Source organism: Rhamphochromis longiceps, linkage group LG22 (assembly GCF_057381845.1).
Source record: "Rhamphochromis longiceps isolate RC_006_pf linkage group LG22, R_longiceps_female_GT1.1, whole genome shotgun sequence".
Classification (NCBI taxonomy): Eukaryota; Metazoa; Chordata; class Actinopteri; order Cichliformes; family Cichlidae; genus Rhamphochromis; species Rhamphochromis longiceps.
The window spans coordinates 8542545-8568947 of NC_140577.1; the positions used below are offsets into that span (position 1 = coordinate 8542545).

A 26403-nucleotide genomic window follows, 5' to 3' on the forward strand; every position below is an offset into this window, starting at 1 on the left:
ATTCCAGTAGCAGCACACCACACTATATGACACTCACCTTTAAGAAAAACAAGATGAGGACAAATATAAAGCAGAGATGTGTTTCTGTTAGAGGAGTTAACCTGTGGAATAGTTATGACAGTGATTTAAAAAGGTGTAGTTCATTTTCCTTGTTTAAAAACATGTTTAAAAATAGAGTATTAGAAAAATATATAAATCAAGAATGAAAAGAGCAAAAAGGAGAAAAAAAAAAAACCTCTTGATTCTTTTGCTTTGATGTAGTTACTTATCTAAGGTGGAAAGTTTTTTTTTCTTTGTTTTTGTTTGTTTGTTTGTTTTGTTTGGTTTTTGCTTTATTATTTTCTTCAAGCCCTGTGTACAGGAGCTGCATACAAAAAGATATTTTGTGAAAAGGGTTGGAGTAATAAGCAAATGCTTCTGCCAATACCTTTTGATTAGCCTTGTCTCATGCTTTCTTTCTTTATGGTAGATTTTTGTTCTGTTTTCACTGTTTGTTTGTTTTTTCACTGTTTTCACTGAGATATGAATTTGAATGCTAATCAATCAAATCAAATCAAAAAACCTAAGAACAGGAAACCGAGGCTACAATTAGAAAAACATGGTCTGATCTGATGCGTCTCAGTTTCTGCTGCAACATTTGGATGACAGGGTCAGAATTTGGCATAAACATGAAAGTATGGACCCATCCTGCCTCGTGAGTGGTTAAGCTGCTGGTGATATTTTCTCGGTACGCTTTGGCCTCCTTAATACCAACTGAGCATTGCTTAATTGCTGCTGACCATGGCTATCCCTTTATGACCACAGTGTGTCCATCTTCTGATGTCTGCTTCCAGGGGGATGATACTCCACGTCACACAGTTTAAATAATCTCCAGCTTGTTTCTTAGATGATACTGAATTCAGTCCACTCAAATTACCTCCAGTCACCAGATCTAGGAGCAGTACGGCAGATTGTTTCATGTCAATGCACCAAAATCTCTGAGGGATGTTTCCAGCACCTTTTTGAGTCTATGCCACAGAGTACAGCATGCTGTACCTAATGAAATGACTGGTGAGTGTACGTATATGCATCCAGCCATCCATTTTCTTCCGCTTATCCGGGGCTGGGTTGCGAGGGCAGCAGCCCAAGCAGAGAAGCCCAGACCTCCCTCTCCCCAGCCACCTCCTCCAGCTTATCCAGGGGAACACCAAGGCGTTCCAGGCCGGCCAAGATATAATCTCTCCAGCGTGTCCTGGGTCTGCCCCGGGCCTCCTCCTGGTGAAACATGCCCAGAAAACCTTACCCAGGAGGCGCCCAGTGAGCATCCTTGTCAGATGCCCGAACCACCTCAGCTGGCTCCTTTCGATGTGGAGGAGCAGCGGCTCTACTCTGAGCCCCTCCCGGATGGCCGAACTTCTCACCCCATCTCTAAGGGAGAGGCCAGCCACCCTTTGGAGGAAGCTCATTTCCACCGCTTGTATTCGCAATCTCGTTCTTTCGGTCACTACCCACAGCTCGTGACCATAGGTGAGGGTAGGGACGTAGATCGACCGGTAGATTGAAAGCTTCGCTTTTACACTCAGCTCTGTCTTCACCACAACAGACCGGTACAGCGTCCGCATCACTGCAGCCGCTGCACCAATCAGTCTGTCGATCTCCCGCTCCCTTCTCCCATCACGTATATACGTGTACGTATATGTAAAAAAAAAAATTTGGGAAAAGCAGAATATATGAACTTTAAAAAGTTTGTCAGTTTGTCAGAGAAAGAATTTTTTTATTTTCATATTTACTTTAGCTGATGCTGCCATTGTGCTGCAGGTGTGATGACAGCATATGATTATGTCACATAAGCTCTCTTAAAATCAACAAACAAGACGTGTTAATGAGTGAACGGATGTCACGCTGCTGGCTGTTTCACCCAGTTTACAGCCTTTATGCTGAGCTAAGCTGATTGCTTTATAACGCCAGTGACAGCTTATTTCCCTTCAGTGATGGCCCACATCTCTTAGAGTTGCAAAACACAGTCTGTGCCGGGGTACTGGGGCAGGTTGAGTTGATATTTCTTCTCCAAGCCAGGTGGCACAAATCTGCCTCCCAAGAAGTGATATCGTCCTTTAAACAGGGAGGCGGATTTCTTTGGTGCAGTGAGAGAGATGAGCATGTCAGGCTGGAGTCCATCTGTGCTACCCTGCTCCACATCCCAACCTTTAACATGAAAACAAACAAAAAAAAGGCTGTCACTAACCAGCTGAAATTTCTGTTTCCTGAGATAATCTGCAGTATGTCTGTTAGCGACAGTTGTTAGACCCAAATCAATATCCTCTGTTTGGGAGCGCGGACATGCAGCAGGCTTCATGCAGTTATTGATTATAATCATTCCAGACTGTTGACAGATGCACTGCAGTTTAATAAATCCTCACTGACAATAAGCAGAACTCCACAACATTGCTGGCAAGCCGTACTGCAGCGAGGAGGACTGCAAAACCACATGTTTTTCAGCTAAAAGCTGGCTATACATTGGGTTTAGTTTAAGAGGTAATGCTAGCAAAAGTTAATACATCCATTTTTATAAGAGACATTTCAATTCAAGGTTGTGGTGACATGGAGCTTTCCCCAGCTGCCATGAGCTGGGAGGCAGGTTATATCGTTGAAGGGTTAGCAGTCTGTCAGCATGGCTAACAAAGAAAAACAGCACTTCACATTCACATCTTCATGGTGATGTGCTAACCCCTGCCCCACTATACTGGTGCATGCCTTATTGATTACTTTTTAATGGCAGTAATTTTGTATTGTAACCAGTTACTTCACAAAGTAATGTCACCCAAGGACTGGTGAGGACTGACCTGAGGGGATGTCGATGCTGGCTGTGGGCACTGTGGACTTTTTCAGTGTGTCCAAGATGGAGCCAAAGGGCTCTCGCACAGCTCCCTTGAAGCTGAAGCCAAAGATGGCGTCTATCACCAGGTTGTATGCTTCATCAATCGCTTTGGCCTGAGGAGACAGTTTTACCCAGATAAGTTAGTTTCAAAGGAATTAATCAATAGCTTGAAAGCACATTTATTTCAGTGAGTAAATCCATCAACTAAAGCTCCTCTTAGCTACCAATGAAATTATTCACTATCTAGTTTGCTGTAATAAAAACAGAGCTATTATCCCCTCAGTATCATTTAGACAGCTAATTTAAACTGGAGCCTAATTACATTAGCTCTGTTCATGTGTAACAGAGCATTTGTACAGCTTCATACAAAATGCACAGTCAGAAAACAATAAGCAGTGTGTCTGTGTGTTTACATTGGATAAAGCTGCAGCTACATATTTTATTAACACCAAACCTCAGGCATCTCAGTCAGGAAGGGGATCTCCATTTTCTGGCACTGTGTGGTTAGGCCTTGGAACAGCGGCTTGTTTGGCCTCTTTGGGTACAGGATGGTCGGCTCGTAACCCTGAAATCAGACACACAAAGTACTAACGAGGAAAAAGGAATTTAGGATTTTAAGGCTGAACGAGGATGTGAAAATAAATGGTTTACTTTCCTCTTCTGTGAAATTGAGAGACACTCACAAAGAGTTTCAGATGCCGGGCACAGACCAGGCCATCGCCCCCGTTGTTACCTGGTCCACAAATCACTAGCAGAGAAGGTCTGGCTTTCACCAGAGAAGTAAGTGGATATGCCTGAAGGAAAAGAAGAAAGCAAAATAAACTTTGATATATTTAACCTCCTAGGACCTGGCGTCCACATATGTGGACATCACATTTTGGGTTGTTTAGACCAAAATCCTAAATTTTGCTCTACAAGGGCCTGATATCCACTTACGAGGACATTATACTGCCACTGTTCTATCGAAATTTTAGACAAATATCCTCATATGTGGCTCTAATTTTTCTCAGAAACAAAAATCAGGTAAAAAATATGGCAATTCTTTGTTTTTACATTCATTGGGTCACAATCAGCCCAAATATCAAAGAGAAATTAAAAATGCATGTCATGGAAGAGTTTGGGTCTTAGGAGGTTAAGGGCCCGTTCTGTGTTAGTTACGCAAACCAAGTAAAGCTTCTTCCTGCACCTTCGAGCAAAATGCAGTTGTATCAAGTGCATCTCAATTCCACAACAGCAAACTTAAAAGTGCAGTTGAAAATATTTCAGACTTTGATTGTGCAAAAAGACGAATGTTTCAACATTACTATAACGTCATCAAGTGTAATGTTACTTTAGTCTGACTACAGAAAAATAAAGGCTGACGAGTAAGATTAGATCAGAGTTTTGGGGGAAATTCATCACACGATTTTTGCGTAACTGGTTGGTAGCTGTCTATTTACATCAATGTTTAAACTTTTATTTTTGTAACTGGATTAAGTGGCTCAACCATAGAATAGAAGAAAAAAGTGAAAATATTTCTACACCCCACTTTCGACCCTTGTTTCTTTCTTCAAACCCTAAAGACACCAAACTCATTTTTGAGCAGCTGGAATAGGTAGAGGTCTCACATTAGTTCCTGAAATAATTATTTTACATTATAAAAGAGTTTGTTGCCAGTCCAGTGACTAATATTCCTCCCGTTAGATTTGCATTTCAAAAATAAGAGCCCACGGTGACGCTCACCCGTGTGACGGCTGTGGCACAGCTGAGTCCAGCCAGCTCCATCAGTTGATCCACACTGAAGCCGTACTCACTGAAGAGCTCCTCGTCGATGTGCTGGGCCTCCTCCTGCCTGTGAAGTATTTACAGGTCAGTCTAGACTCATGAAGTCTGGTTTTACTCTTATGTGTGAAAAGGTTAAAACCTTCACCCGAGATATTTGATGGCCTGGGCCATGGTGGACGCTGGTGTGCTGCTGAAACAGTCCTTTCTGTGGCTGTTAGCTGCAGCGGGCAACGGGCATGTCCCTGCCTGAGCGAGGGCTGTCGCGGCTCGTGAGGTCACCAGGAAGCCAATCCCAAACAGAGCTCGAACGCTCAACATCCAGATGATACAAGCTCCTGAGGAAATTTAAGAAAAGACCACAGTGAGCAATGTTCAGTCTGCTGATGACGCAGGTTTCACTCCTTTCGCTGTTTCCTTGCTTTTATTTGCTCACACCTGCAGACTGCAAACTTAGAATCAGTCATTCCCTTCGTCTGCGTTGCTGCTTAGTATGCGTTAAAGAAAGAGGTGAGACACCCCACTCTCACACAGTCTGTGCAACACCAGAACATGGTTGATTAAAACTAAATAAAAAAACCCATACCAGGCATTTAAAAAACAAAATTCCACAACAAAAATGAACTAAAATGATACTGTGTTATTACAAAACTAATACAGTAAAGATAAACTGAGTGTATTTTCTGTGTAACCATCAAAACAAAAAAATAATCTAAGTGCAGTAATATTTACAGATCTGACTGCTTTATTTCCTCCCACAGGAGAAAATCATCTTGAATTAGACCACTGCAGCATTAAAAAAATAAGAATAACAATAATAAAAACAAATGTAAATAGATTACAAGTAACTTATTTTATGTAAATACACTAATAATCAATACAGAGAAAACTATTATCTGTATCGCTAAAATTATGTGAAAAGGAACATTATCACAGGAATCTCTGCAATCCTGTGAAAAACTAATTACAGCCCATGATTCAGCAGCTTGTAGCACCACCTTTAGCAGCAATCATTTCCTGTATGAGTTTATCAGCCTCTAACATCACTAAGGGGGAATTTTGTCCTACTCTTCTTTATAACATTGCTTCGGTTCCTTGAGGTTTGCAGGTATTTATTAATGCACAGCTTTCTTAAGAGCCTGCTGCATTTTAATCATGCTGAGGTCTTTCACCTGGCCATTGTAACACCTTGATTCTTTTCTTTTTCACAAATTTGCTGCTGTGCTAGACATCACTGTCCTGTTGCATGACTGAATTTGGGTCAGGCTTTAGCTGTCAGACAGATTAAAGAACAGTTGAATCAAATATGAACTGGTGCAGACAGTCAACCTGGTGACTGTAAGGTGACCACATCCTGTGTCTGCAAAACACTCCTTCCAAACGAGCCAGACTTGTTTAATCTTTCTCTAACAGTTCATTGCACAGATCGATCTTTTGGTGAATTTGCTGGGAAGTTTGTGGTACTGTGTTGACACACCTGAATGTTGCAGACCAGCAAAAGTGCCTAAACTTGTGCTTTTACAGAGGTGCTCATGATCAATTAATCGTGATTAGCAGCACCTTACTGCTACATACCCTCTTAATTACAATGAAAGCAGTCAGGGTTTACTTATTAATCCACATGACTGCACAGAAATAAAAAGTGTCTGAACTATGAACACTGAAGTGAAACAGATTTCACTTGCTAACATCCAGTTCGATTTATGTTCAGATCAACGCGACTAATATTTGTAAATGTTTATTAGCATTTGTATTTTTTTTTTTTATCTGCATTACACGGTTATGTGGATATTACTGTGTACACATTAATGTCGCAGGGCTACAGTAGGAGCACTCTCATGTCCACTTCACTGTTATCTAGCTCTGACTTGCTAGCTAACGTTTAGCATTTGCTCCACTTCGTGTCAAAACATTAGCGACACTCACCAAATTTTAACACCCTTTTTCTTGCAGACAGCTTCACATGCAGTTTTGTCCTTTTAAACCACAGAGCTCTTAGTTTTGGAACTTTGACGCTGTGCAAGAGCAACACTTGCACCCTGACCTTGTAGGCTACTTCCGGGTTTGAAAGCGACCTGAAAACCAGGATTCCAAAATAAAAGCCTGCTCTCAGTCGGAGAGACTGCAGTAAAAGACACACTTTTCTAATTAAAATGAGAAAATATGCGTAACCCTTACTATATATAAATGAAGTAGAATCCCTATATGCCAGCTATATAGAATCAGACCCATGTGACACACGATATAAGCCCATTTTATACATTCTTTTTTATATCCTTAATTTAACTATAACTAGTAAAGCACAAATGTTCAAAAACATTTCCATTAAAGATATTCCAGTAAATAATTCTTTATAAAAACAGAAGGTCTATGAGCAGAAACTTCATTTATGATTTGGAATGTTCATTATATATATGAACGATTTGATTTTGAAAATATTTTTATTTATTTTTTGTAATTTCAAGAAGCAGGAATTCCTTCTAAATAGCGGAGAAAAGGTACAAAAAATATAAATGAAATACTCAAGTAAAGTTCAAGAGGTGGTGAAATAAATGCACCTATAGTTTTATAATACCGTGGACGAGTATGAATACTGAACAGTTATAATCTGTTCTTTTATATTATTGTTATCATGTAATTGTGAGCCTGAATACAAATGTCATATTTTTCTTCATTTGAATGAAACTTTTTTTTTTAATTATTGATTTTTATTAAATCAATAAAACTCTTGGCCTCGTTCAAACAGATGAACTATATAGCAACACCTGACTGTGTCCTAATAGAGGAATTATTAGAGGCTGGAATTGCCCACCCCTGTATTAGATTCTATGGTGAGGCAGTAAATATTGTAAGAAACTGAGTAAATAGAAAGACACAGAAAAAAGGCAGGTTTCTGAAAACACGTTTATTCATTTAAAAAAAAAAAAAAAAACCCGACAATATTCTGTAGATCTGTAGCAAGGTTGCGTTCATTTTACCTTCACCATGTAAGAAGATTTAATGAGAAAAAAAAAGTTTTCAATTTTGGTAAAATTGTAAACTGATCACAACCCCGCTGTGTCAGAGTGTCTATAGAGTATAATGAAATTAATTTGAATTAAGTTTTTAAAACGAATGAATGTTAAAGTAACTGTTTTACATTTTCCAACCTTAAATGTCCCTAATATAAAAAAACAAACAAAGCTAACCCCAATTAACCTTTAGGCTCTGGAAAATTATTCTTATTCATGCATATGTACATTATAAAAAGCAGTATAAAATTTTCTGGCATTCAATAACTTGAAATTAAATTGAAAGTACATAAACTGAACTAAAAACTATACCAGATAACTCAACAACTGATACCTAAGAAGCTATAGAAAATGTAGTGTAGTGGCCCCAGGGCTTCACATGATTGGACAGCTCTCCATTCTGCCTCCAGTCTAGGAAGAAATTTTAACAAAATTAGAATTATCACACATGCATATTAATAGACAAAAAAGAGGTAATCTTTGCATGAAAGGGAAGTCATATATCTCCTGTATGAGCTGCGGTACTCACCTTGCGAGGTGTGCTCGTGCTGAACACGTAGGAGTGGGGCAGTAAACCCTCGGAGATGCCTCCGCTGCGGAAGGAGCGGGAAGCAGAGGACACGGAGCAGTTGCTGGATTTATCTGAAGGAAGTCCGCATGAGCCGCACACGACCGTCCGGCTCCGCAGGTTGTACTCGCCGTCCCCACAGGTGCTGTGAGCCACCTGCTGAGGCACAGACACAGCTTTTAATTAGTGTGTGTTAAAAAAAAAAAAAAAAACCCTGCAGTGGTAATAAAGGTCAAGTATGTGTCGTGGTGTCTGTGCTTATTTAATTTTCATTCCTTCTCACTGATATTTTCCTAATGTTTTGGTCTCTGTTTTGTCTTTCTTGTTTCCATTTCCTGTCTTATTTTGGTATGTGATTTTCTTTGTGTCTCTTGGGATTGACTTCCTGTCTTTGTCTCTTCACCCCCACCTCTGACACTCCTTTGTGACTGCCTGCCCCACCCTTATTTGTTTAATGAGCATCTACTCAGTCCTGTGTGTGTAAATAGTCTGTATCTATGGGAGGACTGGTTTTGTAACAGCTTTTGTTATTAAACCGCCTTTGTCTCCTGTATTTTTGTAGCCCTGATACAATGAACAAGAGCCTAAAAACAATAAGTGAACTGTTTTTTTGTTTTTTTTAAATTGTCTCTTTTAACAGTTAACATTGAGTTGCGTAAACAGTTGATGAAATATGTGTGTTTGCAACTATTCTTCACTACTGATAATCATTTTTCTAGTAAGAATGTAAAATATCCATTGGGAGCTGCAACTGTGTGAGATTTTGCTGTATTTCTTCATTTGCACACGCACATGTGTCCTTGCTTCACCTAACTAAAAACACATATATCCTTTTAAATATCTTTATTTTACTTACCAACCATCACCTTATCATGCAACACGTAATGCTCAGTTTCAATGTTACCGCCCCCACACAGTGATACGGATCCATTTGAAATGTTAATATCTGAATTAATGTGATTCTTATTTTAATTCAATGCAAAACCAGTGGATGCTGCTAATTGGATTCTGGTCCTGCACATGATCTCATTATGCACATGCTAGGAAAACTATCATTTCTCTCACCATGTCATCATCTTCTTCTTCAAGGTGAGTGCGGGTGACCTTCCTCATTGCCATTTCCTGAAAGAAAAGTGTTGTAGTTCTTATTTATTCATTCAGTTTCGGTATATTTTAAATATACTGGCCATGAGTTTTGATGTCTTGACACTTTAGGTCTGAATGAAATGTCTATCAAGCCCAATAAGCTGATTTAATTCAAAATACCTCTCCATTAGTGCTGATCAAAGTAGTCTGGAAGAGGTCTCCGGTGCCCCAGGAGGGCTGATTCTTCCACACCAGGTCAGATGGAGGATTATGAGTTCCACCAGAATTAGAGGCCCAGATCTGACCACATGGACAGTACAGAGTAAATCATCTGTGCTAATCAGGTGTTGATTGGTGATTCTGATTGCTGAATAAAGACGCTACTAACCGTCACCCTCTGACCAGCCTTCAAGGTGAATTTAGCTGGGAACTTGAAGGCGATGGGAGTGCCAGATCCCACCTGCCGCTTCACCTGCCAGTTCCCCAGATTCTGATCCTACAAGAGCAAGAGGGTAGTTGGGTAAAAACGTCAGAGTTCAAAGTCACTACATTACAAATAGTAATGTAGTCAGTCCACCTCCAACTTCTCCATCTCACCTCATCAGCTTTGTTGCTGAGTCTGACATATTTCCCATCCAGATCCACCTCGTCCACAGTGACACGTCCACTGGCCGAAGCCTGCTGGGTGATGCGAGTGCGGGAAACGGCTCCACCGGCGAAGCTGGAGGCCTCGCTGTCGGTGTCGTTAGGGCGACGTCTCTTAGCAGGGGAGTTCTGAGCGCTGTGGTGGATAGATCGAGAGAGAGCTCCAGAAGTAGAGGATCGACTTCCCGCCGCCCTGGTAGGAGGAGGGCTGGGCGAAAGACGCAGTCTGCAGAGAGAAACATGTTGATGACGATGATGAGATAAATGAAAAAGTTTATGAACCACACAGAGGAAACGATGAGCGTCGTTACACATACCTTTGCTCTTCTCCCTCCAGCAGCTTCCTGTAGGCGCATATCTCCATGTCCAGGGCCAGCTTAACGTCGAGGAGTTCCTGATACTCATCGAGCTGCTGCTGCATCTGGTGCCTCATCTCTGCCATCTCTCGATCCTTCTCACCCAGAAGGCGACGCGTGCTGTCCCGCTCCCGCGACAGAGCATCCTCGAGGTCCCTGATCTTTGCCTCACGAGCTGCCAGCTGGATCAAACCAAAGAGTCACAAAGTTACTGCCTGATAGGATCAAACAAGCAAGTCTGGAGACCTCAAGAGCAATCAAGGAGTGAGTTAATAATTGAGCTCAAAAAACAAAGGAAATCTAGAGAAACCATGAAAAACTGAACTTTTAAACAAATAAATGGAGTTTACAGCCAGCATCAATTTGAAGAGCCTAATTCATGTGAATCTATAAAAACAACTTCTGTTTTAAATTAAATTGATTTCTGTTGGGGTCTGTTTTTACTTTAAAACATGGATGTCAAACTGATTTTACATAGTGAGTCACATACACCCCACTTTGATCTTAGGTGATATTGAATTGGCCGGACCAGTGAAACTACATGATAAATACGCAAAACTACAGAATAATTTATGTTACTTCTTTCCACAGACTGTTCTGAAATGATAAAATATAAAGTTTTTGTTGTTCTTTTTACTATGGACTCAATATTTGAAAAACAAACTTTCTTGTCATTTAGTTGCTTAATTACTTTGATTTAGCATGAAAGTGGGCAATCTTTATTATCAGGAACATCTGTAAAACCTATGAAACTGCAGTTAAAAATTCAAAATCTATGCGCTTCTTTACATTTTCTACAGCTTTGGCGGGTCGATTGTGTCTTATGTTTTGCACCCCTGCTCTGAAATATGAAAAATATCACCCTTTTCTTTAAGTGATGTATGCTTGCAGATAAGTGTGTGCTGATTATTTGTAAGAACCTGTTTCTGTAGCTGGCTGAGCTGAGTCGACGTGGACTCCAGGCGTACTCGGATCTGCTGGAGCTCCTCGTGTGCTGCCCCAACCAGGTGGCTGCTCCTGTCTGCTGACTGACGAGCACTCTCCAGCTGATGGAGGGAGATAAAACATGGACTGTAACCAAATTATACAAGACATTTGTGAAACTGCGAAAGCCCAACAACTCGGAACTACACAACCATGTCACGATGTTTTAACTGGATATTTCTGCTGCGCAATTATTCAGTGCAGCTTTCTTTCACCACTGAGGACCAAAACAGAAGACATAAATGCTGCAAAGTAAACCTTTAGTAACAGTAACTTGATCTACCTTGGTGTTGTAGGTCTTCTCGATCTCATCCTTGTACATTTTAATCTGCAGCTCATGCTGGTTGCGCATATCCGCCAGTGCCTCGGCCAGTTTGCATTCAAACTCCTGCTGGTGGCCATTATCCAGTTCAACCACGCGGGACTCATGACGCCTCTTTATCTCCCGCAGCTCCTATTGAAAATTTACCAGCAATGATTATCAGTAAAGTCCAGCATGGGTACTTTTTAAAATGATTAACTAATGATAAGAACATATGCAAAAAGCGCTCAGACCTCAGAGTGGAGGTTCTTCTGAAATTCCAGCTCCTCTTTCAGAGTCTGGATGCGATTCTCTCCATCCACCCTCCTCAGCATCTCATCCTGCAGCTGCTTCTTGGCATCGGCCAAGCTGGTATCCAACTAAAAAAGAAGCACAAAATGGGCCGAGTATGAGTACAAAGTAATGCTGCGGAGTGGAAAATAAGCAGTCAGTGGAGTATGCGGGCAGGAAAACATGCAGAGAGGCTGTCCTTCAACCCCTGCTGAAATCTGAATTAGCTGACATTTACTAACAAAACTTGGAAGAAAGAGAGGAGGACTATGAAGGACAAACAGAGAGGTTCTGAGCTTGTAGACTGACTGCAGAAAGATTGAGCCCAGATGTGTTTCTATTGAGTTTTAAATTGAGCGTGGGTTTGACTTTACCTTGGCAACCTGCGCCTTCAGGTCCCTGTTTTCCACCTCGAGGTTACGCTTTTCTCCAAGAGCCGTAGTCAAGGAAGCATCCTTCGAATTAAGCAGAGCCTCCAGGTCTTTGAGCCTCTGCAAGGCTCCCCCCAGTTCTGACTCTTTTTTAGTGTTCCTATGAAAACAAAAATGGGGACTAAGTTCCACTTTAAGTTCTCAAAGTGCAGCTTTTGTTCATTTTTAGTGCAAGCATGAATGAAAGAATGCACTACTTTACATTTTCTATGACAGCTTTGAGTGAGATCAAGGGAGGATTTCTCATTCATGTTTATCTCCATTAGTCACCATAGCAACAATACTTGAACAAAACCTTAAACTACTATTACAAATGCCACTGAGACTTTCAATGTGTACATTTTCTCTCGTTTTACTTAAATGACACTCAATTCATTCAAGCTTTGAGAATCCATAGTTTAAGAGTTTAAGCATCTTACTGCATTTGTTTTAGTGACCTAAGACCTAAAACTGAATTACTATAGTTTCCTTTACACACTCTAATCAAACAAATATGAGCTATTTTTGAATGAGGATGTCTACAAGAAGCAGAAGCAGGGGAAAGACCTCGGTGCATATGAGTCATAGACCACAGTGATTTTCATCAAGTCCCGTGGATCTGGTAGCCACAAGCCACAGCCGTTGGTTTTTAGCTGAGATATTGCCATGGCAACGGTATGGCTTTGCCAAACACACTGTGGCCGTCGTTTTATTATTTACGGAAAAATAATCCAGGCAAGAGTGGAGCTCTTTAAACACTGCCACGTATTGTGTATAATGATGACTTTGGTGAAGGAGGAGAAGCTGGGGAAAGAGTTAGTCATCAGCCTCTGGATGTGGAAGCATGGGAAAGAGCTGGAGTCCCACTCCAGCTCTTGCCCAGTGAGCAATGAGGAGAATATGTTACAGTTATAGGGAGTGTTCCCAGCGGCAGGGTAACACAACTCTCAGTGCATCACCAAGTTAAAACATCAGTTATTAAAAGATTATGAGTAACTGCTGCTTAATATGTATCAACACTGAAGTCCAAACCCTTTCACATTTGTATTAAGGGACAAATAGATGCCTTCAATTGAAAGGGTTTGTTTGAAAAGGGGGATTTTAGATGCCTCGCAGCAGCGAGACATCTCATGATCACCAGACACTCTGCAGCAGAGTTCTTTCTGAGAAGAGTTTGGCAATCCTGACTTCAAAAGCTGTATCGTATAACTTTAGCTGAACAGCAGACACTGTGGGACAGGTGATAATTATGGGATAATAGTAACTGCTAATGTAAATATAACACAAACAGAAATGAGTTATGAAGTCAGCAGAATGACAAGAAACTCCTAAGACTTGCTGAAATTAGATACTGGAAGCTAAAGGTCAAACCACATTAAATCGTGCCGTGACAGCCCCTGAGTGTAAGGAATGAGTAAGGGTGAATTCTGCAGCTCATGATTTCATCTTGTTGTTACTATTTTGTCTTTTAAAGTTACACACTCCCACTATAGCTATAAAAAAAACAACAAAAAAACCCCCACCCACATCGATCAAACACACAGGGGTGAGTTTAAGGAATTTGGGGACCCAAGATGAGAGGGCACAAACCCAAAGTAATCAATCTTTTTTCTCAGCAGCTCCTGCAGACACGTGCAAAGACAGTAAACATTATACCTGGCTTTCAGCTCCTTGTGGTCCTCTCGCAGCTTGCCCAGCTCCAGCTGCAGCCGTGCTCGCTCTTTGGCCACCGAGTCCAGTGTCTGGCGGGCATCTGCCAGCTCCGTCTCATAGGCGGCCTTCAGACCCGTCAGCTCCCGGCTGACCTCTGTCTCCGACTCGGTGATGCGCAGACGCAGCCCGGCGTTCTCAACCTCCAGAGAGCGGACCTTGTCGATGTAGACGGCCAGTCGATCGTTGAGGTTGCAGAGGTCCTCCTTTTCCTGGAGACGGGTGATCCGGTTGGGAGAAAGTGGTGTGTTTGCACCTCGTGGAGTGTTTTTGGGTGTCGCCATTGTAACTTTCTTATTTTGCTGTCAAAACAGATATGATTATATTCATTTGAGTCTAAAGAGTCAATTTGAGCAGGTTTTATTCAAGTGCAAATGCACACCATTCAGTTTGATCCGACAGTCGACGTGGAACATGTGTCACAAATAAGATGAAAGAAATATGCCCAAGAAATATTCATTGAAACACACAAAAATGAGGCAACTTTTTGGCTCAAAGTTCAAAGTTAAAAAGAAAACAAAGCTTAATTCACTGGAACATATTGATTACTTCCAAATACATCCGGCTCTTTTTAATCCCCTAACATTAAGCACACAAACGACAAAGCACAATTAATCAAAAGACATGGGTGGGGTTAACAACTCCACCCAAAAATTAAAGTGATGTCCTTGCCCAAAAGATACTAACTTATAAAATTCGATTTACCTTTTTAAAGTTTGTTAGAGGATGAGAAATCTCTGGAGATCTTTGCAGAGTAGTTTGACGATTTCCTTACGTGATCCCAGTGTTCGTCTTGGTTCTCTCTTCAGTCTGCAAACTGAGCTGTCTGCAAACCCATCAGAGTGCCCATGTAGGAAAGAATGAGATGGGAGGAGAGGTTGGCCTCAAGTTTGGCACTTGTTAGGTGGCTGTTCCTCCCTCCCTCTGTCTCTCTCTCTCTGTCTCACTGTAATGGGTGTACAGTCTGAATAAATGAGTCACCCTCTGCACAAAGCCACGCACAAAGCCATGTGATGCCTATAAGGGATAATTTTAAGCAGATCTGTTGGCTGAGACTTGAATTGTAGTCGTTTTGTAAAAGCTCTGCAAAAGTTTTAACTCCAGAAGAACCCCACAGAGCTGGAGTCTTCACATCCTGTAAGGATGCATTTACGCAACATCTTTTCTTAAGCTCTTACACAAATTTCCTACTTAGCCTTTGGTTTAAATACCTAAATGGCCAGAAATGTATTTCTTTGGACAGCCTTAACTAAGAGATTCCGAGTCATAAAACAAAAACAGCACCAAAAGTGTGCTCTGGCAGACTGGTTTTCTTTTGTAGACCTTTAATTATTCTGATTGTAGCCCACTAAACATCACTAAACATCATACATATAATATGTATGAGAAGATACAAGATACAGTGTTACAGATACAGATGATACAGTGTCTTTACATTTCAGTGGCAGGATGAGAGGACTACGCAGTGGTGCAGATGTTAGCACTCACCTCCTGGTCGGCTGGAGTGTTTCTCTGTGGAGTTTACAGGTTCTCCCTGTGTGCTCCAGTCTCCTCCCACACTCGGAACCACAGACATGCTCCTCTATAGGCGCTTCCATCTCGCCTCTCTTATATCAGCCAGGTCAGTCTGCCTTGCTTGAGACCAAAATTTGACTAGGAAAATGAATGGCTGGACAGCTGGAGTGACTACAAAGACACTGAGGCTGAAGCATTTTACTAAATCTCATAAACTGATGAACAAGCTGATGGAGATTATATGCTAACTGGTCATTTTATTAGGGACACTTGTTTGACTGCTTGTTAATGCAAATTTCTTATCAGCCAATCGCATGATGAAAACTCAGTGCATTTAAGCAATGTGAAACAACTTACTGAAGTTCAAACTGAGCATCAGAATGGGCAACAAATGTTTCTCTTTTTCTTTGGACGCCCTTACAGTGCAAACCTGGTCTGAGTATTCTAGAAACTACTGATCTATTTGGATTTTACTGCACAACCATGGGGTTTTTAGAAAACTGAAAATATCCCGTGAGCAGTATTTTTCTCTGGGAGAAAATGTCTTCAGATTGCTGGTGATGGTGTAATTGCGTGGTGGATATTTTCTGGGCACGCTTTGGCCGCTTGGCACCAATTAAGCATTTTTAAATGCACAATCTTCCTATGTTCAGCCTTTTATAACCAGTGTGTACCAATCTTAGGATGACAGCCTCCAGCAGCATAACATAACCTCCACAGTCACCAGATCTTACTCCAGTACAGCACCTTTTGGGATGTGGGAGATGGATGAATGTGCTGCTGACAAATGTGCAGAAACTGTGATGCTATCATGTCAATATGGAGCCACATCTCTGAGGAACGTTTTCAGCACCTTGTTGACTTTATGCCATGAAGACTTAAGGCAGTTCTGGAGGAAAAAGGGGGTCCAACCCAGTACTAACTAGATATACTTAATAAAGTGGCCGATGAGTATGTATGTGGGGTTTTTTTTTCATATGCACTTTTATCCCATTTATAACCTGTAACACAAGCTAGAAGTGGTTCATTTTAATAGTGGACTTTAAAGGGTTAAAGCTATGCTTGCAAAAATTCATTTTCCCCTTTGTGCTGGCTCTAAAAACTGACATGTAATAAATGGCAGACAGTTTTATTAAACACTATGAATTATGACTTTTGGACACACTGTTAAAGCCTTTATACAAGTAAATTAAACGGCAATGAATATTGTTTCAATCAAAGGATTTATGGATATCTGGTGTAAAATTACCAAGTATTTAAAAAACAAACAAACAAACAAACAAACAAACAAACAGGGGCCTAATGTGTAAAACATGTTCTTAAATAAATGTGATGTGCTTTGTGAGGCCTTACAAGCTTCAGTATGTTCGTGCTTTATTTTATAGACAGCTTCTGAGATTCTGTGTATGATAAAGGTGCATTTATTTGTGAATTAAATAGACTGTAAAAGAAAATCTGCTGATCTCAGTTGCGCAGATCAGCTGTGGAAGACGTCGTGCCTCCTGCCGCTGACACTCAGCATCGCCTCCTACTGTCAGAAATTGATGGGAAGGTTGGCTGTAAAGAAACAAGAACCCGTTTTATTTGTCTTTTTCACTCATTTAGCAGCTCAGCGATGTACAAACTGGGTCTGAATTTCAAGTAAAATGGTCACCATAGCTGCCCGATGTGTTAAAACCATGCGAGCTTCGGCTGTGCCTTGTTATGTAGACAGTTTTTGTCATGTGGTTTGAGAGAAAACCCGTATTGGATCTCTGTGGTCACCTGGGCAAAAGAGACCCGAAAAAAAATCCCATTGAGGAACTGATTGATTGGGAGAGAAAAACGAGCACAAAAAATGACTCTCAGTGACAATATTTACCGCGCTATTAAATCCAAAGTCAAATAATTCGCGAGTAAATCGTTTTTAATAGAGAATTAACCAAACAAATCCCATGAAAATCCGTCTCTAACCAAACTGTTTGCACACCAGGAGTCACGTGAATACAAGCTCTCCAAATCTTACAAAGACAAAGCGACATTTAGAGCAAAAAAGACGCATTTCCTTCTGTCAAAAAACGAACAAACTAATCCACTCCGTGTCTTCTGGAGCGCATGTCGCAGCCGCTTTGCGCGGATAAACAGCAGCTGTGCGCAAACAGAGGACACGGAGGACATAAAGAAACCAATTTAACCGCAAACCAGCCTCAATCCGTGCATTCAGATCCGAATTTATAACACAATAACGATCATAATCCAGGACTCAGCCTCCCTCCACCGCCTCGGCACCGCTGCGGAAACACCCGGACTCTTTTTTTTCTGTTTTTTTCTACTTTTCCGCACAGACGCAGACAGCTCCGTCCTGCTCCTCAGCGGCCTCCATTTTAGCTCCTTGCCCGGTCGGCGCCTCACGTGTCCTGGACTGTCTTCCTCACATGACCCGTGTGTTTGTCCCCGTGATCAGCGCTTCCATCTCCGTAATTCGGTGTCGTTGAATATCGGCGTTTTACACCCGCAAAAGCTTCATGGATATGCTGGAGCAAAGTCTGGACAGCTCGGCGAGGTGAGAAGCTGCTGCCCGCTTCCTGCTCAGACATGGCTCCACCACGGCCTATAAACCCCTCTGTTTTCCCCCTGCTCCCTGCAGCGCAGTGCAGTTAATAACCTGCCTTCTCAGTGTACTTTTAATATTTGTTTCGTGTTGTCCCGCACTGTCTGCGCACTTTTCTCAGAGGATTTCTGCACACATTAGCTGTGCGCCCGTTTCCAAATCTGTGCGCTTGTTTTATCCAATGCACAATAAAAACAAGTGCACAGCTGCAGTTTGTGACTGTTTTTAGGCTAACAAGTAAACGCACTTCACTGCTACTGTAACTGATGCAGCATCTCTAAGGTTTCAAACTCTTAAATCCAACTACATTAGGGCGTTGTTTGGAGTATTATGTATATTTGTGAAGTTTGCCTTTCCATGCGCAACTGGTCAGAGCAGTTAGACTAGACTTCTAGGTCTTAAATAATTCTCATTTCCCCCTTTAAGTGCAGATGAACTGATTTTAAGTCTTAGACGCCAGTAATGTTTCATTTTATTTATATCTTAATGATTATTCCCTTATATAACCACCCGGGGGCGCCGTATTTCCTCAGTTGGTTCAGGAGAGCTGGGTTTTTGTTCAGAAAACGTTAATGATCTTATTTCAGAGAAATACTTGAAATTGACTCAGCTCTGCTCTGTTTTTGTTTTTAGTCACGACAAACAGGAAACAGAGGAGGTGGTGCAGCTACAGGAAGGTAGGAGCATCTGTTCTTGTAATCCACACGACTGAAACAAAACACACTTAAAAGTGAGACTTTATAGAGTTTTTCCAGGTTCAGAATGCATTTTTTGGACTCTCCACACAAGGAAGATTGAGTTGGATATAGTTAATTCAACAAAACAGTGGATATTTTTTTGTTATTTCTTGGCATTTAGTGACTAAAAATGAATTTTATGGTAGTGAGGACATGAGTACTGTGAGTACACGAAGCTCCACTTGGAAAGTAACATGTCAATAGTTCAGACGAGGCCAAAACCTGTTTGGACAGTGGCAGATTTTTGCCCATGCAGAAAAACAAAACAGGCTTGCTGTTAAGCCAAAAGGCGTGCACCTGCGTTACACGGCCCTGCGCTTGTTTAGTGTTCGAGGTCTGAAACGTGGTGGTGTGTGTGTTGCAGGGGAAGCTGTGGGGACGGACGAGCAGACTGCAGTGACCATCACCGGTGTCCCTCAGACTGCATTTGCTGACCACAATGTGCAGTACCAATTTCGTACAGACAACAGCGGCGGACAGGTGAGCTGCAGGCAGCATTTCCTCTGTTGCTGATTTGCCATTCAGATATTTTCTAGTTGGAATGCAACAATAGAGCTTCAGATACTGGTAACCACGGTAACTGATAGCAGCAGTTGTGCCCTGGTTCAATGTTCAGGATCTGTTGATCAGGAGCTGAAAAACCTTCAAAGGATGTCAGCTCATTTTTATATAAGGAAGAATTATTTGTTTACCTCAACCAAAGGAGAAAAATGTAAAAAACTCTTTGGCGTCAGCTATCAGACAAATTGTTATTTTAAACATGAAAAATCTGTAGATCAGCCCAGAATTTCACAGTGGGAGTATAACAGTCTTATACAAGGGAGACGGACACAACAGCAAGACACAGAGCCATATTTCTAAAGGTAGCAGTCCATCAGCAGCAGGAGCGTCTGTCTACTGTTGGTGAAAAATTTACTCCTGTTCTGAGCTGTGACAACAGATTTTAGTATCCTGGGATCAGGCGTCATAGTTTTACACAAAGGATGTGAGGATATCTTTACAACAAAGCCAGACAGACCTTAGTAATAAATATGTGGAGAGTGGGCAGTTGTGATATAGTTGCTCTGTCAGTGATTTTTTTTTTTCTTCAGTTGACATATTTATTGTGGATCTTATTTTCTTTCTATCCCAGTTATGTTTCTTTAAAAGCGAGGCTGTAGCCACAGATTCAACTTTGGCAGCGATCGAATCGAAATCCGGGCGTCACGCCGCCTGAGGTCATTGAACGTGGGTGTCACTGTTGGTCTGTGGGGTGAAAGTGTAATTGACTTGATTGATAAGCACATGCAAAATTAGCAACGACTGTTGTTTTCACTCCAGACGGTCACTGACACCTTTGAACAAAATCTATTTTTTAAAATTTTGACCCAAATATTTGAAAGTGAACTTGAGAAGTTTCAGAACCAAAAAAACTCACGAAATATGGTAACAAAGAGTTTCTGATCAGAGAGTTTATGAGAGGCTGTGAACAGTGATGGTGGCTGTCCCAGCAGCGCTGTGATTGGATCATTGCTGTCATCTTCAGAATACATATTGTGATATGATAAGATGAACGATAAGATGAAACGTCTGCGTGACGGCTACTCGATGAATGTGCATCACCAGGCTTGTGTGAGGTCGACTCGTACCAAAAACAAATTTCAAACACCCCCATAATGGTCACTGACTTCATGCCCTCCTCTGTCTGCAGGTGACCTATCGCGTGGTTCAGGTGACAGATGACCAACTAGAAGCGGCAGCTGATGGGACGGGAGCCGTCAGCGTCGTCTCCACTGCAGCATTTGCTGGAGCCCCTCAGGCAGTAGCGCAGGTCAGTTAACCCTGCAAGATGATCAGGATGCACAAAAGGCTCTAGAAATAAAAACAGACTGCAGTCAAGACGCAGCAGCCATCAGTCTGTACAGGAAGCCACAGATACACCCGCTTCCTTATCTGACTAATCTATCAGCTCGTGGCTGACAGGAAGGCTGAGGGGCATGCAAATAGGGGATTGGATCACCATGACGTCAACCTCTTCTACATGAAATTTCACACGGGCTGTAATTATTTAGAGAAGTGTATATGGTTCGGTCTGGAAACGTTTGGGTAGTGACCCTATTTTAAGATTTATTTTTGGCTTTTACCATGAACACCTGTGACATTTTAAAAACACAGTCTGTGAAAAAGTGCATGACAAGGACGTGACCGGATGACACAGAGTCAGTCTGTATATCAAACATGGGTTAAGGAGTTAAGGAGCTCTTATTCTGAAAACTGTATTTCAGCATTTTGGTTTTCCAGTGGCAAAAGTAATCGAATTTGTATTTGAGATGATTCCAGCTGTACAAACTTTCTGTCTCCGACTTTGCAGGCCGTCATCCAGAATCCTTTCAGCAACGGGGGAAGTCCTGGTGGGGAGACGGTGGGAGGAGAGACACGTTTCGCTTATTTCCCTGCAGCCACAGTCAGCGATGGAACAGCCACGGCCGTGTCGGTGCAGGCCACCGCCGACCCAACAATTACACAAGCGGGAGGTGAGAAGCACTTCTTTAACCGTCAAATAAAACAGGCTCGTGTTGTCGATCTAACGCCTCGTGGTGTTTCGTCAAATCCAGGTCAGTTCTACGTGATGATGAGCCCACCTGAGGTGCTGCAGACGGCGACCCAACGTACCATAGCGCCACGCACACACACCTACACTGCGTGAGTACAACTTAAAGCTTCGTCGCACATTGATGCTACTTCCCAAAAAATCTCAGAATGACCAAATCACCATAATCCCTCTGCACATCTGTTTGGCCGACATCTCACCTTTTTCCTCCCAATCTGCACTGGACTGGGTGTACTCTGCCTCTTGCTTTCCTTCTTGGCGTGATCCGTCTTGTCATTGTGTGTAAAACAATAAATATATACTAAAAAAAAAGAAAAACCATCATTTAAATCATTTAAAACATCCAACATACTATGTCCTACTTACCTGCCATCCCCAGAGACCTTGGTGAAAGCGAGATGTTGCAGCATGGCAGTTCAGACTGGTGAGAAGAACTTTCACTTACGCCCCCCACCCTGCCCCCATCATGTGTCGTAGAATCAGACGTTTGGTGGCTGCTTAAGATACGAGGATTAAACTGGATTTTGGTCTGCCTGTGGCTTTGGTTAATAGCTGCAGGTTTAGTTCAGGCATCAGTGTTTCCCACAGATTTAGATTTCAGACCCAGTTTTCCACCTCTTTGCAGTTTCAGTCTGTGATGGTGAGGTTGGACTACATTGAGCCACTGAAGGACATCTTCATCTGAATGACTAATGAGCAGCACACGCCTGCGAGCCACCTACTAGCCACTGCTAACGCAGGACTAGTGGTGTAGCGGTGATGAGACTTTCAAAATAAAAGTGAGGAGGATAAGATTAACTGCAAAAAATGCTAAAATGAAAGGCTAACTATAATAAGGGCCCATTACTATACTTGGGCAGCCCTCCCAGGTAATAAGTGTGTGGGAACCACTGAGCTTTGGTGTTTAGTTTGTCACTGATTCTCCTTCAGAGAGGGCAACAGCAAACCATACTCATGTTTTTTTTTTGAGGGGGGGGGTTAGAGCCTGAATCCTTCAAAGGGTTGAGCTCAAAGAGCGTGCCCTTCAGAGGACTTAAAGGATCTGGGTCTGTTCTTCGGAGGTGAAAGTCTAGTTAACACAGACTCTAGCAGTTGGTATATTTGTGGGGTTCTTTACAGCTCATTAAACCTAAATAAAGATAATTTTCTACTAAAACCAGATGGGTTTTGGTTAACATGCTTTCCTTTATATCAATACTTTTTGTTGTTAACAGACTTTTGGGTCACAGTTTTGGCACATCAGCATTCAGTGTGGTGTCTTAGCATTTTTTTTTTCAATGTTAATTTACAATTGTTGTGTTTTTTCTTTGTGCCTTTACAGGAAAGTAGATGGCCCACGGGCGCCCAGGGATGAGAGGCGAAGAGCACAGCACAATGAAGGTGCGTGATCGCCAAGGTTACGGATATTTCAGGGCTGTCACATCTATCACTCCTTTTTAACTTCAAGTTCCTAAGGAAAGACCAGATTTAATTTGAATAGTGAAGGAAGGATCTAAACTTAAATGAAAGTTTGAAAGCGATTTTATTTTAATTGCTCTTTAATCACAGACATGAATGGCAGTAACATGTCAAAGTGCACATTTCCAGCAGCATTTTTTTTTCCAGCTCGTGTGTATCTCCACAGGTTAGCCACAACATTAAATGAATCTTATGTGGGCTCTTGTGTAGAGCCTCTGTGTTCTGGGAATACACTCTTTGGGTTCTTCTGGTGTCCCTCATGTGGTTTCTGAGCAGTTTTTGTTGCATGGGATGGTGTAATGTCGTGCTGTGGGAGTCTGCTGCTGTTCACACACAGAAACTACCAAACACAAAGGTCACTGAGAGTCGGAAGCAGGCGAAGCTTCTTCTTCTATTTCCTTTCCTTTTTTTTTTATTGACGGTTGGCAAACGAATTGGTGCATTACCGCCACCAACTGGTATGGAGTCTGGACCAGAATGTCACTTAAGGATTAGAGCAGGCACAGCTGGCGAGGGAGCTGCGCTTTTGTAACGATCACTGGCGAGTGATTGGCCTCATGTGCTCAGATCAGCCAATAGACATGTACCGATTAACTTTGAATGGGCCAATAGGCGGAGGCTTTATACCTGGAAAAAGAAGAGCAACAGAAGAAGAACAGAAACAGTTTCACTTATCGTGCATGTAACAAGAAGGGTAGCACATATCGAAGTAAGATCTGCGTGGCAGGAGCTGAGGTTTCCCAGCAGATGTTCAGTGTTGTTGACGTCACCAGTCGGTGGTTTTAATGTTGGGGCTGATCGGTGTGTGAAACCACAGCTTGCGAGAGCTAAAACTGAGCATCCTTTTTATTTTCTTTACAGTGGAGAGAAGAAGAAGAGACAAGATTAATAACTGGATTGTCACGCTGTCAAAAATCATTCCTGACTGCAGCATCGACAGCAGAACCGGAGCGGTGAGCGTTGTATTAAAAAAACCCTCTGACGTTCACTGAAAACTCGTGTATATTTTGCATGACCGTGTAAGTGCTGACAGATGGTTACAGAAGCTCCTGCTAGTTAGATTAGCTCAGTATGTAACGTGACTTCATTTAGTCTGAAAGCAGCTGTTTCATGTCACTGATCTTTTTAAATTTGCCTCTGTCAGGCCTTCATTCACTTCCTGTTCACCCTGTTCTTTGACTTCATTCATGCCTTCACCAGGCTTTACTACAGCCAGGGGCGTGTGACAGTGTTTACTTTATTTATTTTATTTTTAGCTCAGCAGGTAACAAAGTGTTTATATGGAAGGAATTTCAAAGTGTGTCAGCCGCTGGAGAAAAGTCAGCTCACAGTGGGAATGAAAGACTAGAAAGAAAAATATTATATTATTTGTTTGTTCCTCAGAGTAAAGGAGGCATCCTGTCCAAAGCGTGCGACTACATCCGCGAGTTGCGTCAGAATAACCAGCGGCTGCAGGACAGTTACAAAGAGGTGGAGCGAGTCGAGATGGACAACGAGCTGCTTAGACAACAGGTTAACTTCCCATCATTGTGCACACATCTCATATTTTGATTTGCTACCCTTTGCAAACATAGGTGGAGGGGGCTTTGGGTCCTCACAGACAAAGCGGTGCAGTGCCAAGAGTAGAGAAAAACGTTGAACTCGAGTGTCTCGATCAGTCTGAACGTTGTGAGCGCACTGTAACATGACAGAAAATAAACACTGCAGAGGACTGCACCAATAAGCTGAATTAAATTCTGCTCAATATGAGTTTTGTCTGTTATTTCTGACTAATAGTGGAGGTAGAGTACTGAGGTTCCACTTTCTTTGCCTCAACACCAAAGCGGGGGCAACAGAAAAGCGGTGGTTCAGTCCTGGCTCCTCCGGCCTGCATGTTGGGCAAGATACAGAACACGGATTTGTTTCCAGTTCATGCATTCGATTGTGACCATTAGGTTAAAATTGGGCATAGAAAATAACACTTACATGAATGTGAGAGAGAAAAGCACCGCCGCTCTCCTGTTTGCACCTAAAACACCATAAACGTGGCATGAATCAAGAGAGTTAGGGGCATTTTAATAAAAAAGTCTTTGAAGGATCAAGGATGAATGAAATTAAATACTCTGTCTTACGTTTTCAGATTGAGGAATTAAAGAATGACAACGCACTGCTTCGAGCACAGCTGCAGCAGCACGGTATAGAAGTCAACGGAGATGCAACACCTCAGTGACTGTGGACTGGACAAGTGCAGGATCACAAACACAGAGTCGCGTCCTCCCACACAGCTGAACGACACCAGGAGAGGAGCAAAAAAAAAAGAAAAGAAGAAATAACAGGAGACAATTTCTGTCTGAAATTGGACCAGAGAAACACGCAAAAGGCTCACGAAGAACACCGAAGGACTGCAAAGTGAACACGTCTCCTCCTCCTGCAGCTCCATGAAAAGCTTGAACGCTCTGAAATCCGTTAACTGAGTAGCTAACTGAACCTCTCACTTCTGCTTCAAGGAAATCGACCTCTGCACTCCACCGCCACGCTGCCGCCAAACTCTTCTTTTTACTTTAAATTATGAACCTGCCACACAAAGTTTATTTTTAGCGTCTTTACGTTTTTATCATCACACAAACTTTTTCCTTTGGGTTTGTTTATTTTATTTTTTGGACATGCTTTGTTTGAAGCTACTAAATGGTCCCATTTTGTTTTAATTTATTAGTCTTTAAACAATGTGTACACAGAAGTTTAAAAAAATAGAAGCTGAAATCATCTCCAGAAATGAACAAATAATGAGCAAATCAGTTGTTTTGATCCTGCTCAGCACTGTTACTAAGAATACTTTTACTGTCAGTGGATTTTTTTTGTTTATTTTAAATTTCTTCCTCTCGACACTGGTACTCCACACACCAGACGGAGCTCACACACATCGTCCATCGTCAGTGAATTCAAAACTATAATTTCTGTAGAGTCAAAGTGGGAGTGGCTTTGACATCACGGGCATGGAGGTTTTTCTTTTTAGTGTAAGGCCTTAATAGATGCCTACTGGAGAATATAGGTGTTAACATAGCTCAGGTAATTGGGATTATGCACTGGCAAGCGGTTCCCACGTTCAATGACGTCCTTATATAAAGAATTTAGAGCTCATATGTGTCCCCCGTTAGGTGCAATGTACAGATAAAGTAACACTGAGATGATTTTCTGTCGGGCATTAAACCATGGTTTGGTTGTGTATCTGCTTAATAGGTCACTGGAATACAGGTGTGAGGTCCTGGTTGGAGACCGGCCTCGGTTTTGGCCCACCGGTCCTGCTGCGTTTTGGTGACTTTTTATTTTCCCTATATTACTATTTACACCTTGGGAACCATTGCTGCTGATTCATGACCATAAAACAGCCATGGTCAGGGAGGGGATACGAGTTATGATGATGATGATGATGATGATGATTATACCTAACTAGATTTTTTTTTTTTTTTTTTTGTCTACACTGAAAGTCACCACAGCATGGAAATATAACCACTGGCATGACTAATTCTGATACTACAATAAATGAGTGTTTATAC

At 41.9% G+C, this 26403-nt stretch overlaps 3 protein-coding genes across 4 annotated transcripts; 1 reads left to right on the forward strand and 2 right to left on the reverse strand.

Moving 5' to 3' along the window:
• Positions 1-1714: 1714 nt before the first annotated feature.
• Positions 1715-6687, reverse strand: naxe (NAD(P)HX epimerase). The gene is made up of 7 exons (XM_085395764.1): positions 6545-6687; positions 4767-4956; positions 4580-4688; positions 3541-3651; positions 3312-3422; positions 2823-2970; positions 1715-2184 (listed from the first exon to the last, which is right to left on the reverse strand). Exons 2-7 carry the CDS (start codon positions 4937-4939, stop codon positions 1985-1987), a joined length of 852 nt encoding a protein of 283 aa, XP_085251890.1. The 5' UTR covers positions 4940-4956; positions 6545-6687; the 3' UTR covers positions 1715-1984.
• Positions 6688-7554: 867 nt separating this feature from the next.
• Positions 7555-17553, reverse strand: LOC146643344 (lamin-A-like). The gene is made up of 13 exons (XM_085395615.1): positions 14686-17553; positions 13927-14282; positions 12235-12391; positions 11824-11949; positions 11552-11722; positions 11205-11330; positions 10246-10466; positions 9881-10154; positions 9672-9779; positions 9464-9583; positions 9263-9319; positions 8159-8353; positions 7555-8040 (listed from the first exon to the last, which is right to left on the reverse strand). Exons 2-13 carry the CDS (start codon positions 14262-14264, stop codon positions 8005-8007), a joined length of 1929 nt encoding a protein of 642 aa, XP_085251741.1. The 5' UTR covers positions 14265-14282; positions 14686-17553; the 3' UTR covers positions 7555-8004.
• Positions 17554-17619: 66 nt separating this feature from the next.
• On the forward strand, positions 17620-26402 carry usf2 (upstream transcription factor 2, c-fos interacting). Of its 2 annotated transcripts, XM_085395616.1 has the most exons (11): positions 17620-18037; positions 18719-18762; positions 19187-19302; positions 20513-20632; positions 21173-21335; positions 21417-21504; positions 21792-21836; positions 22734-22792; positions 23732-23823; positions 24254-24382; positions 24990-26402. In XM_085395616.1, the coding sequence occupies exons 1-11, from the start codon at positions 18000-18002 to the stop codon at positions 25077-25079; spliced, it is 984 nt and encodes a 327-aa protein (XP_085251742.1). In that variant the 5' UTR covers positions 17620-17999; the 3' UTR covers positions 25080-26402. The 2 variants fall into 2 exon arrangements, with proteins under 2 accessions (XP_085251742.1, XP_085251743.1); XM_085395617.1 differs by lacking the exon at positions 21792-21836 and having other exon boundaries at positions 17622-18037.
• Position 26403: the final 1 nt, after the last annotated feature.

Coding starts and splice junctions, on each gene's coding strand:
- naxe (XM_085395764.1), bottom strand. CDS start 4,939: ATGTTGAGCGTTCGAGCTCTGTTTGGGATTGGCTTCCTGGTGACCTCA. Junction 3,652..4,579: donor GTGCCACAGCCGTCACACGG/GTGAGCGTCACC, acceptor CTTTTCCTTCAG/GCATATCCACTTACTTCTCT. Junction 3,423..3,540: donor CCCGGCATCTGAAACTCTTT/GTGAGTGTCTCT, acceptor GTCTGATTTCAG/GGTTACGAGCCGACCATCCT.
- LOC146643344 (XM_085395615.1), bottom strand. CDS start 14,264: ATGGCGACACCCAAAAACACTCCACGAGGTGCAAACACACCACTTTCT. Junction 9,584..9,671: donor AGGCTGGTCAGAGGGTGACG/GTTAGTAGCGTC, acceptor CCATGTGGTCAG/ATCTGGGCCTCTAATTCTGG. Junction 8,041..8,158: donor GCACGAGCACACCTCGCAAG/GTGAGTACCGCA, acceptor ATTTCTTCCTAG/ACTGGAGGCAGAATGGAGAG.
- usf2 (XM_085395616.1), top strand. CDS start 18,000: ATGGATATGCTGGAGCAAAGTCTGGACAGCTCGGCGAG. Junction 19,303..20,512: donor CAGACAACAGCGGCGGACAG/GTGAGCTGCAGG, acceptor CTCTGTCTGCAG/GTGACCTATCGCGTGGTTCA. Junction 20,633..21,172: donor CCCCTCAGGCAGTAGCGCAG/GTCAGTTAACCC, acceptor CCGACTTTGCAG/GCCGTCATCCAGAATCCTTT.